Consider the following 18,096-nt stretch of genomic DNA (forward strand, 5'->3'; position numbering starts at 1 on the left):
AAGGTCCTGAACTGTGCTCAATGCTGTGTCTTGGCCAGTTTCCTTAGCAGAAAAGAATACTTAGTGAATATTTCCATGTTCGCTAGGGTCTTATTTACATGGTTATTTTTAATGGAAATCTTTTTTTTTTTTTGAGCTAATACTTTATGTCTTGATTATAGATGTCAATGTAGGACAATCTATTTGCAATTCACAGGTTTCTGATGCATTTCTGATGTTTTGCTTCAGAAAAGTTTCTCATGTAAATAACCATGATCATGATTTTGACTTTACTTTTGCTTATTGCTGTGTTTTATATAGTAGGCTTATAAATATATGTTCTATTGCTTTTTTAATATTTTACTGATTTGGACAGTAAAAGTTTTTAAAAATTTTATCTGCAATCAATACAGAAGTGTTGATAGACCTTTTATCCCCTAGCTTTATTGAGGTATAAATAACGAATAAAAATCATATATAGTTAAGGTTTACCATGCAGTATTTTGATACATACATACATTACACAATAATACCTTAACTAAGCTAATATATTTATAATTTCAGTTTTTTGTGTGTGACACTTAAGACCTACTATTAGCTATAGTTATTATGCTGTACATTAGATATCCAGAATTAATTCATCTTGTGTAACTGGAACTTTACGACTTTTGTCCAACATGTTTCCATTTCTCCCAACCTCCAGCCCCTGGCAACTACCATTCTACTCTCTACTTTTGAGTTTGACTTTTGTATCAGTGAGATCATGCAATATTTGTCTTTCTGTGTCTGGCCTATTTTACATAGCATAATGTTCTCTAATATATGGCAACAACCTAAATATTCATCAATGGATGGATAAATTAAAAATATCATATATGTATAATGGAATATTATTTGGCCTTAAAAAGAAGAAAATCCTACCATTTGTAACAACGTAAAAGTGTTGATAGATCTTAGTAGCAACACCTAGAGTAGATCTTTTAGATATGGGAAAGCTTAAAGAAGGAGTGCAGACGTTTTGGATTAAGAATATTTTAAAGACAGGTGTTAGCAACTAGCTGATATTCTGATTCCAGTTCCCTTACTCTTTTCATTGTGTGTACTTCTCAAGTCTAGCTAATCATCAGTAGCAGCGGGGGCAAGTTTTTACACTACTGATTCCTGGACAACAGAATGAACTAAAAATTAGTGTCTCTAAGAATAGGTGTGAGGCCTAGCATAAAAAAAGAAAAAGTATTCCTTGGCCCTTTGGATGCAAACAGCCTACCACTGATTCACATAATAGATTTAGAAACACTCATCACACATTTAACCAACTGAATGGGTCAATGCTCAAAAAATATTTGCTAAATTCTAAAAGAGGAAACTATGGTGAAGTAAATGCTATCTGAAATATATTTTATCATTTATTTATGTGACATCATCTTTAAAAAAAAAAAAAAAAAAAAAAAAAAAAAGCACTGGTGCTAGGGTTTGAATATCCAGAATCCAGAATTAGTTCTCTGACTAACTAGTAGTTTATTTATGGGAAAATATCACTTCAATTCTTGTGGCCCAAGTTTTCTCATTTGCAAAATTTTGAGTTTAGAACAAACAATTTATATGACCCTATAAACTCCAATAATTCATTATCTAGCTTCTATAAGGCTTTGGTTCAGGGATTTTATGAAGCAAAAACCTTCATAAAGAAAGAATATCTAGATAACAGTGTATTTATGTATATGTATGATGAATTTTAGTTTGGTAGATCCATGTCAAACTGGAAAGAGGTTTCTTGTAGATGGATGCTAGTTTGTCTTTGACATAACTCAATATTTTCGTCTGTCACCAAATTAAATTATGGATGTAGGATGCCATACTCATCAAATTTGTTAAGACACAAAGTTCAATAATATATAAATATTGTATAGTCATTTGCCAAGACCAGCTCAGTTGAGGAGACCCTAACCCAGTGGTGCTAGAGGAATTAAAGACACACACACACACAGAAATATAGAGGTGTGAAGTGGGGAATCAGGGGTCTCACAGCCTTCAGAGCTGACAGCCCTGAACAGAGATTTACCCACATATTTATTAACAGCAGACCAGTCATTAGCATTGTTTCTATAGATATTAAATTAACTAAAAGTATCCCTTAAGGGAAATGAAGGGATGGGCCGAATTAATTGCAGCAGGAACACACCCTTAAGACACAGATCGCTTATGCTTTTGTTTGTGGCTTAAGAATGCCTTTAAGTGGTTTTCCGCCCTGGGCAGGGCAGGTGTTCCTTGCCCTCATTCCCGTAAACCCACAACCTTCCAAGTTGGGCGTTAGGGCCATTAAGAACATGTCATAGTGCTGCAGAGATTTTGTTTATGGCCAGTTTGGGGGGCTTGCTCCCAAAAGTCATCTTATATTTACATTACATATATTGGGAAAACACAGATAACCATAGACTACCAGAAGATTATCAAAATTTTAATTCCTTTAAAGTTGCAGAAGAGGCATTATAAAGGAAGTACATGGTTAAGAACATGGTCTTTGGGAAGCAGATTGCTCGAGTTCAAATTCCTCTTCTGCATTCACTACCTTAATGACTCAACAAGTTGGTACACCACTTTGTGTCTCCGTTTCATCCTCCATAAAATTAAGATCATACTAGTGCCTATTTAATATCTAATAAAATTTAATGTACCAAAATTTGTTAGAATGGAGCCTGTTATATTTAACATTTTGTATCCATATTAACTACAAATATCGTTAAGAAGGCTCTGCTTTTTACATGAGGACTTCATGAGTTTGCATGGTATGGAAGGGCTGTGCAACTACTCATATTCTTGGCTAAAAAGTGACCCTTCTCTCCAGTAATGTGGTTATATACTATGAAACCAAATATACACTCTTGACCTCTGTGAATTCCTGGGTTTCATTGCCTTCCATATGAAATGGGCTGCATCAGTCTTCACTGTTAATTAAGTAATAGATAACACAGGCTGAACACCTTACATTTTTATTGTAAGCCTATGTTATCACCCTGCTGTTATGATGGAAGTTCAGACAAATGCCCTCAGGTTCCCTTAGAATTCATCAACACAATGCCAAGACTGTGAACTAAAACTCATATTCATAAATTAGGTTTTTAAGTAGCATGGTGTTTTTAATGGACTCCATGTGGCTTTTGAGAGAACACTGACTTGTAGCATAACTTTGATTTTTAGCTTAAACAAAACTCAGTAGGATATGTAATTTAAAAATCTTCTGTGATGTCAAGTTGATTTACACAGGTTTTTTTTTTAGTACATTAAGATTCTGTTATACAACTGTACTTATCTTTGAATTAAAGGTACAGTTATGGTTTCATCATTAATTTTGTATACTCACTCATTTGATAAATAAATCAAGAGCTTGTCTGGGAAAGTTTCAGGTAATATATTTCAGTCTCTTAATTGCTTCTTTCTTATTTTGTAGAACTCCACAAGAGCAACTTTTTAATCTGCTACCAGATACATTCCCACATCCATGTGAAACCACTGGTGATGCACAGTGTTCTCAAAATGAAAATGATGAAGATAGTGATGGTTAGTTCATACTTGATTAGATATTTTTAAAATATATTATTTCAAATTATAAGCATTAATCAGAATCTGCTTTTGGTTTTCTTTAATATATTATTCTCAGTTGTACCATGTAATCTTTTATCTTTAGATTAAAATCATGTAGACTCACTTCTTTCCCTTTCCCTGGATATACTTTGCCTTGATTTAGATGGTTTCATTTAAAAATGGAATGCTAATAAATGTGTATTTCACTTGAACTAGGAAAATTGGCAGTATCTGTATTTTTGTGTAGATATACATGAGAACACTCTTCTTTTTTGGTGGCTATCTTATTTGAAGAAATTGTAAAGTAAGATATATTCTTTGATGATATTATTTGTGAATCTTATTTCCTAGGTGAGGAGACCAAAGTACAACACACAGCTCTTTTATTGCCAGTAGAAACATTAAACATAGAGAGACCTGAACCATCTCTAAAAATAGTCGAACTGGATGATGTAAGTGCATAAGTGCATAATGACCATTCATCCATTCATGCTTTTTAGCAGGGAATTCATAGTGTATAGTTACATCTGCATATTATTTTCAATAAGATTTCTCAAATAACTAACATAGTTTAATAGGAAATTTACAGGTGTTTGAGTTTAAATGTGCTTATGAGAATAAAACAATATTATTCTGAATGTAAAGAGTAAATTTGTGAGCTAAACTGGTATTGTCACTTTTTTTGGATGAATGTAGTATGGGAGGTAAGAAGACATTTCACTATTTTAACTTATAGAAATGTAGTGTGATATTTTGTTAGTTTAGTTCTATATGTTATCGGGTTTTTAAACAAATATCAGTCTCATTACATGGTACCTATTAAAATTTAAGTGTAAATTTAGTTTCTTGAATGTCATTTAATATTATTTTCTGTTTAAAGGTAGAAATAGTGTTTCAGACTTAAGAAGTTCAGTAAAATCACTTGAACATGACTTGACCATATATATAGAAGACACCAATAGAATCAACTAGAGCCAGACCCAGTCAGAGTTAGAGCTCTGGACTGAAGGTTTAGGGTATGATACACTCAGTGCATTTCTGACTTTCTAATAATATAGTAGCTGAATGTGCCACTTGTCCTAGATATTTCTCTTACTGCGGTTGTTACAGAAAATGACTAGAATGGAGAACTTACCTCTTTTAAATACTGCTTTCTTCCTTTCTTAGGTTGAAAGCTTCTGCTATTTTTGTTCTTTGTGTTTTTTGGCTAGCAACATTTTTGTTTCTCCTCTGGATAAATTTGGGAGACTGGACAAAAACACACATACTACATACATGTGGGCATGCCATTCATTACATTGTTGATACACAGAGTAAGTTTATGATGAGACAGAGAACTGAAAACCTCCTAGTCACTAATCCACTTGGCAGATAATAGTTATATATTTAAATAGAAGTTATTATTGTTGGGTTGGGGTATTACAATAGTGATAAAGTAATTGACATATCAACCAAATGTTAGTTGAATTTGTTTAGTTCTCCTGGAACTTATGTGTTACAAAATATAATTAGAGCTCTCATAACATCATTTGTAGGAAAAACATACTCTCAATATCACCCATAAGTTGGTTAATGTGTAATAAATTTTTGTGAACTTACTAATATTATGTAACATTAATTTAATAAGGCTTATGAAGAGGAATTTGAAGAACCAGAAAATATTGTGCCTTACAAAGTTGAATTAGCTGATGCAGACAGTCAACAAAGGTAAAGTCTTTCTAATTAACTTTGTGTGCATATTGAGCCCCTTCCTGACACACACACAAAATCAACTGTCTTTTTAAATGTGAAATTTGTCGTGTCAAAAAACATGTGACATTAATGTTAGAGTATATTTTACTTAACCCATGCTCAAATTTTTATACAATATTGCTAATATTTAATAACATTCAGCAATTAGAAAACTGTCTAAGTGATAGGTTTGTACTCTTACCTAATATTTGGATTATTAAATAAATTCTTCTGAACTTAAGTGTTGTTATCCTCTGAAATGGTTGATTAACTTTGATATATTTCGTATGAGCTTTGTTCTTTTCTCCAAAGATACTATGGTTTTTCTTCAGTTTTCTATGAACCCTAAATAAAATGTTTTATAGATGATTAGACTGAGAGACTAAAAGAGCTCCTATACTATAAATTACTTCATAGGTAGATTTTAATGTATAATTAAATAAATGAAGTGTAATATTTCCCTTTGTAATTGTGTTGGAGAATTTTTTCATTTCCAAATGAAAAATAGTATCTAACTGTATCTGTTAGTAATATTAAAATAGTCCTTTTTTTTGTTGTTGAAACTGTAGGATTTGTAAACGGTGGAATGAAATTCCTGTCAAGTAACCCGCCTACTGATTTTTTATTCAGACCAGCTTAGGCCCCTGTCAGTATTTTGCAATAGCTATGGGCCTGAGTGATTCCCCCGAACAGAAAAAGCCCGTGTTTAGACACACAGAACCAGCGATCTAGCAGCAAATGTGCTTTTGGAAGTGGAGTTTTTGCAGGAGAAAACTTTCTGTTCAGCAGATAAGAGGTTTATATTCACCACTCAATCTCCAAGGAAATGAATGGCATTTCTGTTCTCTAATTTGACTCTTTCATATATCTTATCACATGTTTTGCTTTGACTCCTGTGTAAGGTGTTAGAGAAGGCAGAAAAAGTTACTCATCATGGTTTGGCAGTAGTTTTACAGCTTTGCTTTGGAGGTGCCCATAGAACTACCTGAATTTTATCTCTCTCCTGGGGATCATGAGCGACACAAGAGGGCCTTTTTGGTTGAGTATAATCCATAAGTTTTATGATGCTATTCTGTAGAGCTTATATAAATATTAGGTATTATTAAATATATTATTCAGTTCATAAGGAATGTTATTTAAATTGTGACTATGCATATAGCTAATCATTATTCAAATTTGAAACCTAAATATCACATGCTGCTTTTAAACTCATATCTCTTTGCTGAACAAATAATATGTTTATCTAGTAGTAAAGCCTTGATTTCATCAGATTTTAATGAGCTTGAAAGATAACGCTCCCTTTTTAGAAGAAAATGTAAGAAATCAAATTTATTTTGAGATATTTTGGAAAACAAACTTTCAACTGAAATTTTGCAGTTAAATCAGATTTGGTCCAGTTGCCTATCCCTCTTAAATCCGTAATATTATTAGTTACTTTCAGTTGAGAATGTATTCACAGTAAGGTTAAAACAAATATTAAATTAATGTAAATAACCCTATTCTATTAAGGTTTTACTGTATTTGTTTTAATGACCTGGGACTTAAAACATTTTCTTTTTGAAACATTTTTTCAACTCTATTATTTTGTTTGTCCCTACATGTGAAAGTTGTGCTTTTCATGATTATCAGAAGAATAACTTTCTATATGAAAATGATGTCCATCAACATCATGTTTTCCATAAGGGAAAGAGAGACTTCTTAAATCTTTGTCTGAGAAACAGCTCTACTTATTACAAAGATAATTCAAAAGGTAACACTTTTCTTGTTGCTAAATATTATTAACAGTGCGTGTTGGTAATTTACTATTGCAGTCTATAAAAGCTTTGGTATGCTGCTCATTTTAAAACCAAAAAAAGCTCAGTACTAAAATGAAAATTGGTTGAAAATATAATTTTCTAGTAAATATGCAATTTAGTCAATGGACAACAGTGTTTGTATGTGTAAGAAAAATCAGCCTGTATAGTGTACTCTAAAAGTTATTATAGACTCAGCTAGCATTTAAAAGATTACATGGAAGGCCTTTTAGTGATAAAAGTCTGACTGGCACCCTCTTGCCCTGACTTGTACTAAATATTTTCCAAAAATGGGCCGGGTGCGGTGGCTCATGCCTGTAATCCCAGCACTTTGGGAGGCCGAGGCAGGTGGATCACGAGGTCAGGAGATCGAGACCATCCTGGCTAACACGGTGAAACCCCGTCTCTACTAAAAATACAAAAAATTAGCCGGGCGTGGTGGCGGGCGCCTGTTGTCCCAGCTGTTCGGGAGGCTGAGGCGGGAGGATGGCGTGAACCCGGGAGGCGGAGCTTGCAGTGAGCCGAGATTGTGCCACTGCACTTCAGCCTGGTCAACAGAGAGAGACTCCTTCTCAAAAAGAAAAAAAAAAAAAAAAAAAAAAAAATATATATATATATATATATATATATATATATATATATATATATATATATATATATATATATTTTTTCCAAAAATGTTCAGATCTGATATAAAGTTTCACAAGAGATAAATGAAAATAAAACAAATCACTGGCCGGGTGCGGTGACTCACGCCTGTAATCCCAACATTTTGGGAGGCCTGAGGCAGGTGGATCACCTGAAGTCAGGAGTTTAAGACCAGCCTGGCCAACATGGCAAAACCCCATCTCTACTAAAAAAAAAAAAAAAATAGCTGGGCATGGTGGCAGGCGCCTGTAATCTCAGCTACTCAAAAGGCTGAGGCAGGAGGAGAATCACTTGAGCCCAGGAGGCAGAGATTGAAGTGAGCCAAGATCACGTCACTGCACTCCAGCCTAGGGGAGAAGAGCAGAACTCTGTCTGAAACAAAATAAAACAAAACAAATAATCGTGCTTATATATCTATGATACTGTTACTGGTAGTTCCCTAGGTTAGAATACTGTATGCATATGTGTGGTTTTAATTTCCAGATTGTGAGATCATTTAAAGAGAGTCACAGCAAAGTATCCTGGCCTAGGAGTCAGATTTTGTTTCTATTTTTGCCTTTAAATTACTGTCTGACCTTGAACATGTCACTTACTTGCTTAGGCTTCATTTTCCTAAGCAAAAATGTAGGAACTAGATAATTTTCAAGCCTCCTTTTAACTATTAGATCTGATCTACCTAGAATTTTAAGAAAAATTAATAAATATATCATATGTGAAGATAAGATTTTTGAAAGATATCGGAGGGCATATCTGAAATAAATAGTTGTAAAACTGATGATTACTTTCTGATTGGGCAGCAGAAGATAGAAAGCAGTGGTAGGTGTGTGATAATCCTAAACCACTAAATTATTATGGCCAAACATGAACTATAACCACATGGGAATTTAGGACTTTAGAGTACTCCAATCTTTTCCTGAAGATGAGTATAGTTTGATCAAGCTAGTGCATGGTGTTTCTGTTGCCTCTGAGAAAATGATGCACATAAATGCCCATGTAATTGTTATTTTAAAGACACATTTTTGAAATGTTTACTTTTTAGAGCAATTTTAGGTTCACAGCAAAATTGAGCAGAAAGTACAGTGAGTTTCTATATACCCTTTACTCCATGCACATACATAGCCTCCCCCATTATCAACTTCTGCAACCAGACTGGTACATTTGCTACAATGGATGAATCTACTTTGATACATTATTGTAACTCAATGTCCATAGTTTACATTAGAGTTCACTCTTGGTATTGTACATGCTGTGAGTTTGGACAAATCTATAATGTGATATGTATTTATCACTTATAGTATCATACAGAATACCTTCTTGTCCTAAAAATTATCTGTGCCCTACCTGTTTATCCCTCTCTCTGACCAACTCCTGACAACCAGTGAGTTTTTTTACTGTCCTCATAGTTTTGCCTTTTTAGAATATCATATAGTTAGAATCATACAGTACATATCTTTAATAATTGGATTCTTTAACTTAGTAATATGCATTTGAGGTTTCTCCATGTCTTTTTGTGACTTGATCTCTCATTTCTTTTAGTACTAAATAATATTCAATTGTATGGATGTACAATAGTTTATTTATCCATTCACCTATTGAAGAATAGTTTGGTTGTTCCAAGCTTTAGCAATTATGAACAAAACTACTATAAATATTCATATATGGGTTTTGATTGGGACTTAAGTTTTCAATTTATTTGGGTAAATACCAAGGAGCATAACTATGGGATCATATAGTACAGACATGTTTAGTTTTGTTTTAATAATTGCCAAACTATCTTACCAAAGTGGCTGTACTATTTTACATTCCCACCAGCAATTAATGAAAGTTACTGTTGCTCCATATCCTCACCATCATCTGGTGTCAGTATTTCAGATTTTTTCCATTCTAGCAATTGTGTAGTGTTGTTTCATTGTTCTTTTTTTAAATTTGCAATTATCTGTTGACATATGATATTGAGAATCTTTTAACATGCTTATTTGCCAACTGTGTATCTTTGTTAAAATATCTGTTCAAGTTTTTAGCTAATGTTTTGATTGGGTTGTTTATTTTGTTATTGTTGAGGCTTAAGAGTTTTTTGTATCTTTTGCATAACACTCTTTTATCATGTATCTTTTCCAAATATTTTCTTTCAATGTATGGATTGCCTTTTTATTCTCTGGACTATTTTTCACAGAGTATAAGTTTTTATTTTAATAAAGTTTAGCTTATCAATTTTTTCTTTGATGTTGTATCTAGAAAGTTACTGTCATATCCAATATCATCTATGTTTTATCCTATGCTCTTTTGAGAGAATCATAGGTTTTCATTTTTATATTCAAATGTGTAATCTATTTTGAGTTAATGTTTGTGACAGTGCAAGGTCTGTATCTATATGTATTGTTTCACATGTGGATATCTAGTTGTTCCAGAATCATTTGCTTAACAGATTATATTTTCTTTGTTGTATTGCCTTTGTTCCTCTGTCAAAGATCAGTTGACAATATTTATATAGGTCTACTCAGGACTCTCTGTTCTGTTTCATTTACCTATTTGTCTACATGTATTCCAATACCACACACTCTCTTGATTGTTATAGATTTATAGTGATTTTGATGTGAGGTAGTATCAAGTCTTCTGACTTAGCTCTTCTTCGATACTGTGTTCACTATCCTGGGTCATTTGTTTCTCTATAAAAAGGCAGAAATTTTGATTGGGATTGCAATGAATCTATAGATCAAGTTGGGAAAAAATACCTTGACAATATTAAATCTTCCCATCCATGAACATGGAATATTTCTCTATTTATTTAGAAATTTGATTTCTTTAATCAGAATTTATAGAATTCCTCATATAGATCTTGTACATAATTTTTAGATTTCTATCTATGATATGGCTTGGCTCTGTGTTCCCAACCAAATCTCATCTCAAATTGTAATCCCCATGTGTCGAGGGAGGGACCTGGTGAGAGATGATTGGATCATAAGGAGTGGTTTCCCCCATGTTGTTCTCATGATAGTGAGTGAGTTCTCATGAGCTCTGATTATTTAAAAGTGTGTGGCAGATCCCCAGCCCTTGCCAACATGTAAGACATGCCTTGCTTCCCCTTCACCTTCTGCCATGATTATAAGGCTTCTACGACCTCCCAGCCATGTGGAACTGTGAGTCAATTAAGCCTCTTTTCTTAATAAAGTACCCAGTCTTAGGTAGTTCTTTATAGCAGTTTTAAAATGTACTAATACAGAAAATTGATAACAGAAAAGTGAAGTACTGCTGTAAAGATACCTGAAAATGTGGAACTGACTTTAGAACTCAGTAACAGGGAGAGGGTGGAACAGTTTGGAAGACTCAAAAGAAGAAAAGAAGATGTGGGAAAGCTTGGGACTTCCTAGAGACTTGTTGAATTGCTTTGACCGAAATGCTGATGGTGACAATGGACAATGAAATCTAGGTTGAGATGGTTTTGGAGGGAAATGAGGAACTTATTAGGACCTGAAGTAATAGTCACTTTTGATATGCTTTAGCAAAGAGACTGGCAACATTTTGCCTCCCTCTTCCACCTAGACATCTGTGGAATTTGAACTTCAGAGTGATGTTTTACAGCATCTGGCAGAAGAAATTTCTAAGCAGCAAAAAAAAGCATTCAAGAAGTGTCCTGGCTGTTTCAAAAAGCATATAGTCATATGCATTCACAAAGAAATGGTATGAAATTGGAACTTATGTTTAAAAGGGAAGCAGAGCACAAAAATTTGGAAAATTTGCAGCCTGACCATGTGGTAGAAAAGAAACACCCATTCTCTGGGGAGAAATTTGAACCACAAGCTGCAGAAATTTGCATAAATGAAGAGGAACCAAATATTGATTGCTAAGACAATGGGGAAAATGTCTCTAGGGCATTCCTGAGATCCTCACAGCATTCCCTCCCATTACAGGCCTGTATACCTGGAAAGCAAAAATGATTTCATGGGCCAGGCCCAGGGCCCCACTGCTCTGTTCACCCATGTCCCAGTGGCTCCAAGTGCAGTCAGGGTTAAAACAAGCCAAGATACAGCTTGGGCCTTGGATTCAGAGGGTGCAAGCCCCAAATCTTGGTGGCTTCCACATGGTGTTGGGCCTGCGAATCACAGAAGATAAGACTTGAGGTTTGGAAACCTCTGTCTAGATATCAGAGGATGCACAGAAATGCCTAAATGTCCAGGTATACGTCTCTGGCAGAGAACCTCTCTAGAGGTTCTCTACTAGAGCAGTGCAAAGGGGAAATGTGTGGTAGGAAGTCGCACACAGAGTAACCACTGGGGCACTGCCTAGTGAAGCTGTGAGAAGAGGGCCACCATCCTCCAGACCACAGAATGGTAGATCCACTGATGGCTTGCACCATGCAAGCCAGTGATGTTAGACAGCAAGTTTTATTAAAGTAGCAGTGTACAGCAGCAACAAAGGCAGTGTTCCTTTTGGAACAGATTTACCCTATAAGCACTGTACCCAGAGAAGCATCTCAGAGGTGGCTCTGAAGTAATATTTTTAGCCACTTTTAATTACATGCAGTTTAAAAGATGAGTTATTTGGAAATTCCTAGAAAAGGACTGGCAACTTCTGGGTCATCAGGCTGGGGAAACAGGTGGTAACTTCCAGATGTTGCCATAGCAGTGGTAAACTGACATGTCACTGGTAGGCATGCCTTTTTTTTTTAACTTTTAAGTTCAGAGTGTGTAGGTTTGTTGTGTAGTTAAACTTGTGTCACGGGGGTTTGTTGTAGATATTATTTGATCATCCATTTATTAAGCCTAGTATCCATTATTTTTCCTGCTCCTCTCCTTCCTACCACCCTCCACCCTTCGATAGGCCCCAGTGTGTGTTGTTCTCCTCTAAAGTGTCCATGCGTTCTCACCATTTAGCTTCCTCTTACAAATTATAAACTAGTGCTTAGCATATCTGTGCTATTGTAAATAGTGCTGCATTGAACATACATGTATGTGTATCTTTATAATAGAATGATTTATATTCCTTTGGGTATATACCCAGTAATGAGATTGCTGGGTTGAATGGTATTTCTATCTTTACGTCTTTGAGAAATCACTGCACTGCACTGTCTTCCACAATGGTTGAACTAATTTACACTCCCACCAACAGTGTATAAGTGTTCCTTTCTCTCCACAACCTCACCAGCATCTGTTATTTTATTTTTTACTTTTTAATAATATCCATTCTGACTGGTATGAGATGATGTCTCATTGTGGTTTTGATTTGCATTTCTCTAATGATCAGTGATGTTGAGCTTTTTCTCATAGGATTGTTGGCCACACGTATGTCCCTTTTACAAAAGTGTCTGCTCATGTCTTTGCCCACTTTTTATTGAGGTTGATTGTTTCTTGTAAATTTCTTTAAGTTCCTTGTAGAAGCTGGCTATTAGACCTTTGTTAAATTCATAGTTTGCAAAAGTTTTCTCCCATTCTGTAGTTTGTCTGTTTACTCTGTTGATAGTTTCTTTCACAGTACAGAAGCTCTTTAGTTTAATTGGATCCTATTTGTCAATTTGTGCTTTGCTGCTGTTGCTTTTGGCATCTTTGTCATGAAGTCTTTGCCTGTGCCCATGTCCTGAACGGTATTGCCTAGATTGTCTTCCAGGGTTTTCATAGTTTTGGGATTTACATTTACGTATTTAATCTATCTTGAGTTAATTTTTGTATATGGTGTAAGGAAGGGGTCCAGCTTCCATCTTCAGCATATGGCTAGCCAGTTATCCCACCATCATTTTTTGAATAGGAAATCCTTTCCCCATTGCTTGTTTTTCTCAGGTTTGTTGAAGATCAGATAGTTTTAGGTGTGTGGTCTATTTTCTGGGTTTTCTTTTCTGTTCCATTGCTCTACGTGTCTGTTTTTGTATGAGTACCATGCTATTTTGGTCACTGTAACTCTTCAGTATAGTTTGAAGTTGGGTAGCATGATGCCTCCAGTTTTGCTCTTTTTGCTTAGGATTGCCTTAGCTATTGGAGCTCTTTTGGCTCTTGGCTTGACTGTCATTGGTGTATAGGAATGTTAGTGATTTTTGCACATTGATTTTGTGTTCTGAGACTTTGCCAAAGTTATCAGCTTAAGAAGCTTCTGGGCTCAAATTATGGGGTTTTCTGGATTTAGCATCATGTAGTCTGCAAACAGAGATACTTCCTCTCCTACTTTTTGGATGCCCTTTATTTCTTTCTCTTTCCTGGCTACCCTTGCTAGGACTTCCAATATTATGTTGAATAGGAGTTGTGAGAGAGGGCATCCTCATTCGTGCCAGTTTTCAAGGGGAATACTTTTGTCCTTTCAGTATGATGTTGTCTCTGGGTTTGTTATATATGGTTCTTATTATTTTGAAGTATGTTCCTTCAATACCTAGTTTATTGAGAGATTTTAACATGAATGAATGTTGAATTTTGTCAAAAGCCTTTTCTGCACCTATGTGGGCATGTCTTATGGAGAGAGGTACTTTTGACTTCCCTATTTCCACTAGTCTTCAATCTGGTCTGGAGCCAAGACCCTGCCTCTGTGGTCAAGTCCTGCCTTTTACTTCAATTGTAGACATTTTAATATAGGAAATGGCATTTTTTTTCTCCCCCTAAATTGGATAATTTCCATTCAGGTTTAAGAGGGAAGTACAACATTATTGTGGGAGTTTTATTGTATTGAATAGCCTTTATAAAGGTTTTCTTCTAAAGATGTTTCTCTGAAACAGAGATTATTTTATTTCTCCCAATATATATGCTATCAAAGAGGTAGCAGAAGTTGAAAGAAGTTCTAAATACTATCTGAAATTGTTGAGTTATGTAAACATTTGATTACAACAAGCAAGTCCTTTGTAAAGCTCTAAAGCATTTACATCACTGGAGACAGTTTTATTCAAAGTTTCTACTATTTTACATAGTCTACTTATAGAGACATTTGTTTTTGGAACAGAGTAAGGGATAACCAGAAGAAGGTATATTCAATCTGGATAATGGAGTACATTTATTTAAAATGAAAGCAGTGTGGTGTAAACATTCAAAGAATTTTTATTTTTCAGAAAATCTAGATCAGTGTTTCGCTACTGTGCTACACATTGTAATTACCTGGACAGCTTAGCAAGGGGAAGTTCAAAAGACCAATGCCTGAGTTCCACTCTCAGGATCTGATTTAATTGGTTTGAGGTCAGGCCCATACACTGACAATTTTAAAGAGTGCCTTCAGATGATTCTACTGTGCAACCAGGTTAAAAACCAGTGATGTAAACCAAATGATTTATTTAAAGCAGACATAATGAGGTGGATGACTAATACAATCTTGTTCATTTTGTAGCTTTCTAGAGGCAGGTGTCCCTGCTACACATTTTCTGGGCCCCCAGCTGCTGCTCTTCTTTCATCTGGCACATTTCCCTGTGCCCTCTCTTAATTGTTAGGCATGCTAGGGAAAAATGGCAAAATGAAAAAATGTTCCCTCTGTGTTACTTCTCATGAATTATTGTTGTAAAATTTGAGTGAGAGGAGGAGGTGGGAAAGTGAGAACTGAACCATAGGCTGAAATAAAAATTTGCATCAATTTTAAGATTTCATTGCAAAATAAAATATTACCTTCTTTTACTAGTCTAGCTCATTAATATTTGGCTGTATAAGGAATTACCATTTATGATTACCATTTATGAATATAAGCATAGTAAAAGTATTATAACACTAAAACATCAGTAAGGGAATTTGTGAAATAGTGTTTATTGATAAAGCATTTTTTTAACCACAGAACTTTTGGTTTATTAACAGTTTTATTATTTGTTTAAATTTGTTTACGTACCTTTTGTAACTGTGTGTTTTTAACAGCAGAAACTTCAAACACAGGTTTTGACAACATCGTGGATCCTGATGTGTATTCTCCTGACATTGAAAAAATTGGGGAAAGCACCTCCTTTGAAAGAAATTTAAAAGAGAAAAGTGTAGGTTTAGAAAGTAATCAAAAGTCTGATGATTCCTGCATATCACTTGAAAGCAAGGATACTTTGCTAAGTATAGATTTAGAAAAACCTCCCATTGAGGAGAAATTATCTCAAGACATCAAAGAATCCTTGGAATTCAGCAATCTGCATAAGACGCCAAGCTTTGAAGATTCAAAAACTACAAAGTCATCACTGGTAACTCTCTATTATGTGTATTATATTAAAATTTTATAAGAAACCTTATAAGAAAATGTCTTAGTGACACAATACATTCTCAAGTTACTTCGTATTAAAGTTAAAATGTGCTGCCTTACATTATTATGAGATAGTTGAAGAGTGACTCATATGGAAGAGAACATTAATGACTTCTAGGACAAATTCTAATATGAGGAATGCCATTTTAATAAATGGCTTGCTGTGATAAATAATGCTTTAAGGCCCACCTTATGCACCATAGTAAGAGCACTGTTACTTTTCCAAATGAAATTCATTATGAATAATACAGTATAATAAATCCCTTCTAGTTTTTTACGATAGTATAGTCAATGGTCAAAGTGAAATAAATGCAGATATCTAGACAGAACCAGTTACTGTGGTTTAATGTAAGTATAAGATGAAGAAGGTAATTATCTCAGGAAGATGGCTAATAAAGAAACAGAGTTGTAGTTTTTGTTTCTTCTCACAGGAAAGGTAAAGTTGCTCATTATTTCATTGTTACCAAGTTATAAAACTATATTTGAATTTCATTCTATATACTAGAAATCTTTACTAATTGTAATTATTAATAATGCATTCTTTGGAAATTTAAGTGAGGCAAACATTTTTAATAATGCTCAAAAGTCATTTAAAATGAATTCCTATGGTTCCTGAACTGAAGAGGGAAGGAAAAAAGCAGAAGGATGAATACTTGAGTTGCTTCTACTTCTGCTTGGAGGATTGGCTTTCTGTGCCCACTTTGTTACAGATGTTGTGCCTTTGTGAGATAAGAAATTGAAACTGAGGCCTCTGCAAAAACTTAGACCCCTAAATGTCTGATCAGTCATGTAAGGAATGCACTAGGAACATGCACATAGGTGCAATAAGATGAAAGGAAACTGATTTCTGCAAGTGATCTTGGCTAGGCCAATAAAACATTTCACCTGGAAAATAGATATCTTGGGCTTTCATTTAGCATAGATTTGGATATACCTACTCAAATATACATTTGCGTATATATTTCTTGCTTGGAAACTTCAAGCCAAGACATTAACATTATTGTTAATCTGTGCCTATTTATACCCTGATGTATCTGACAGAAGTAAATCCTAATACTTTATAAATGGACATCCTTACAACTTATCCCACAATAGATTCCACAAAATAAAGGCATATCTTCTCGTTACCCCAGTGAAGAAAACAATTGATCATAGCATGAATCTCAGCAGAGAAAACAAGAACTTCAATTTCCACATTTCCAAAGGGCAACATGAAGAGTACCAGGTGACATCTATATATACAGTGAGCTGTGTGATAAGTGAGGAATCCTGACCTTAAGAAACTGGATCTTTTACACTGGGCAGTAATCCTGCCAGACCTTTGTCCTAGAGGAAGACTATCTTTATTACACTGGACACTAAAGAAACCTGCTCTTTGCTCTAGAGAGAGACTCAATCTCTATCCTCTGAGATTATATTTAAAATGTTTAAAAATAGAAAGGAAGAAGTAAAAAGAACTTAAGAATAAGATAGTATGAACTGCTCCATTTATGAAGGCTAATAAAAAGTTCTAACATTCAAAATATATTTATTCAAATTATAATTAAATGGATACTAAACAGCATATTAAATACAAATAAGGAGATAAATATTACCCTGGAAGGTAAGTTTTAAAAATTGCTTGTATTGCAGCAAAGACATGTGAAGAGTTAGTAATATGACAGATTGTAAAATAACAAAGTACAATTCCAGAACATTATAAATAAAAACAAATCCACACTATGACTTATATTTGAGATACCTCATAGACAATCTTAAAAGCAATAAAAGACAATAGAAAATTATCTCCAAAAGCAATTACTAGATTGACAGTAAAATTCTCATGTACAGCAACAGAGAGCCTCAACAGTGTAACACAGTGGAACATTAACTTTAAACTTCTAATAGAACTGACTAACAATCTAGAATTCTAAGGCTTGCAAAACTGTCATTCAAGACCAAGAATAAAATAATGGCAAGTTTAAACAAAAGTTCAGGTAAGTTAGTTATTTCCCCTCTTGAATGAACGTCTGAATGATACACTTCAAAAAGAAAGAAATAAAACCCGGAAGGAAGAAGTAGGATGCAAGAAATAATGGTGTGAGGGAAAAATGAAAAATGTATTAGATATATTACAAACTAATTATTATAATGCCCAATTTGAGAATTATAAAAGAAGAAATTTGAACGAGAATAATATGTGCCATAACTTGTT

General features: G+C 34.4%; 1 protein-coding gene across 2 annotated transcripts in view; it reads left to right on the plus strand.

Annotated features, from left to right (window-relative positions):
* The window catches only part of ZBBX (zinc finger B-box domain containing), a 141,676-nt gene that overhangs the window by 62,328 nt on the left and 61,252 nt on the right, over positions 1–18,096 (plus strand). For both annotated transcript variants that reach the window (XM_030938483.1, XM_030938480.1), the window contains exons 13-17: positions 3,428–3,537; positions 3,913–4,013; positions 5,189–5,268; positions 6,900–7,042; positions 15,536–15,843. In XM_030938483.1, the coding sequence (XP_030794343.1) occupies positions 3,428–3,537; positions 3,913–4,013; positions 5,189–5,268; positions 6,900–7,042; positions 15,536–15,843 (742 nt within the window). The remainder of the gene's footprint in view (positions 1–3,427; positions 3,538–3,912; positions 4,014–5,188; positions 5,269–6,899; positions 7,043–15,535; positions 15,844–18,096) is intronic.

The sequence above is a fragment of the Rhinopithecus roxellana genome, chromosome 1 (assembly GCF_007565055.1).
Source record: "Rhinopithecus roxellana isolate Shanxi Qingling chromosome 1, ASM756505v1, whole genome shotgun sequence".
NCBI lineage: Eukaryota > Metazoa > Chordata > Mammalia > Primates > Cercopithecidae > Rhinopithecus > Rhinopithecus roxellana.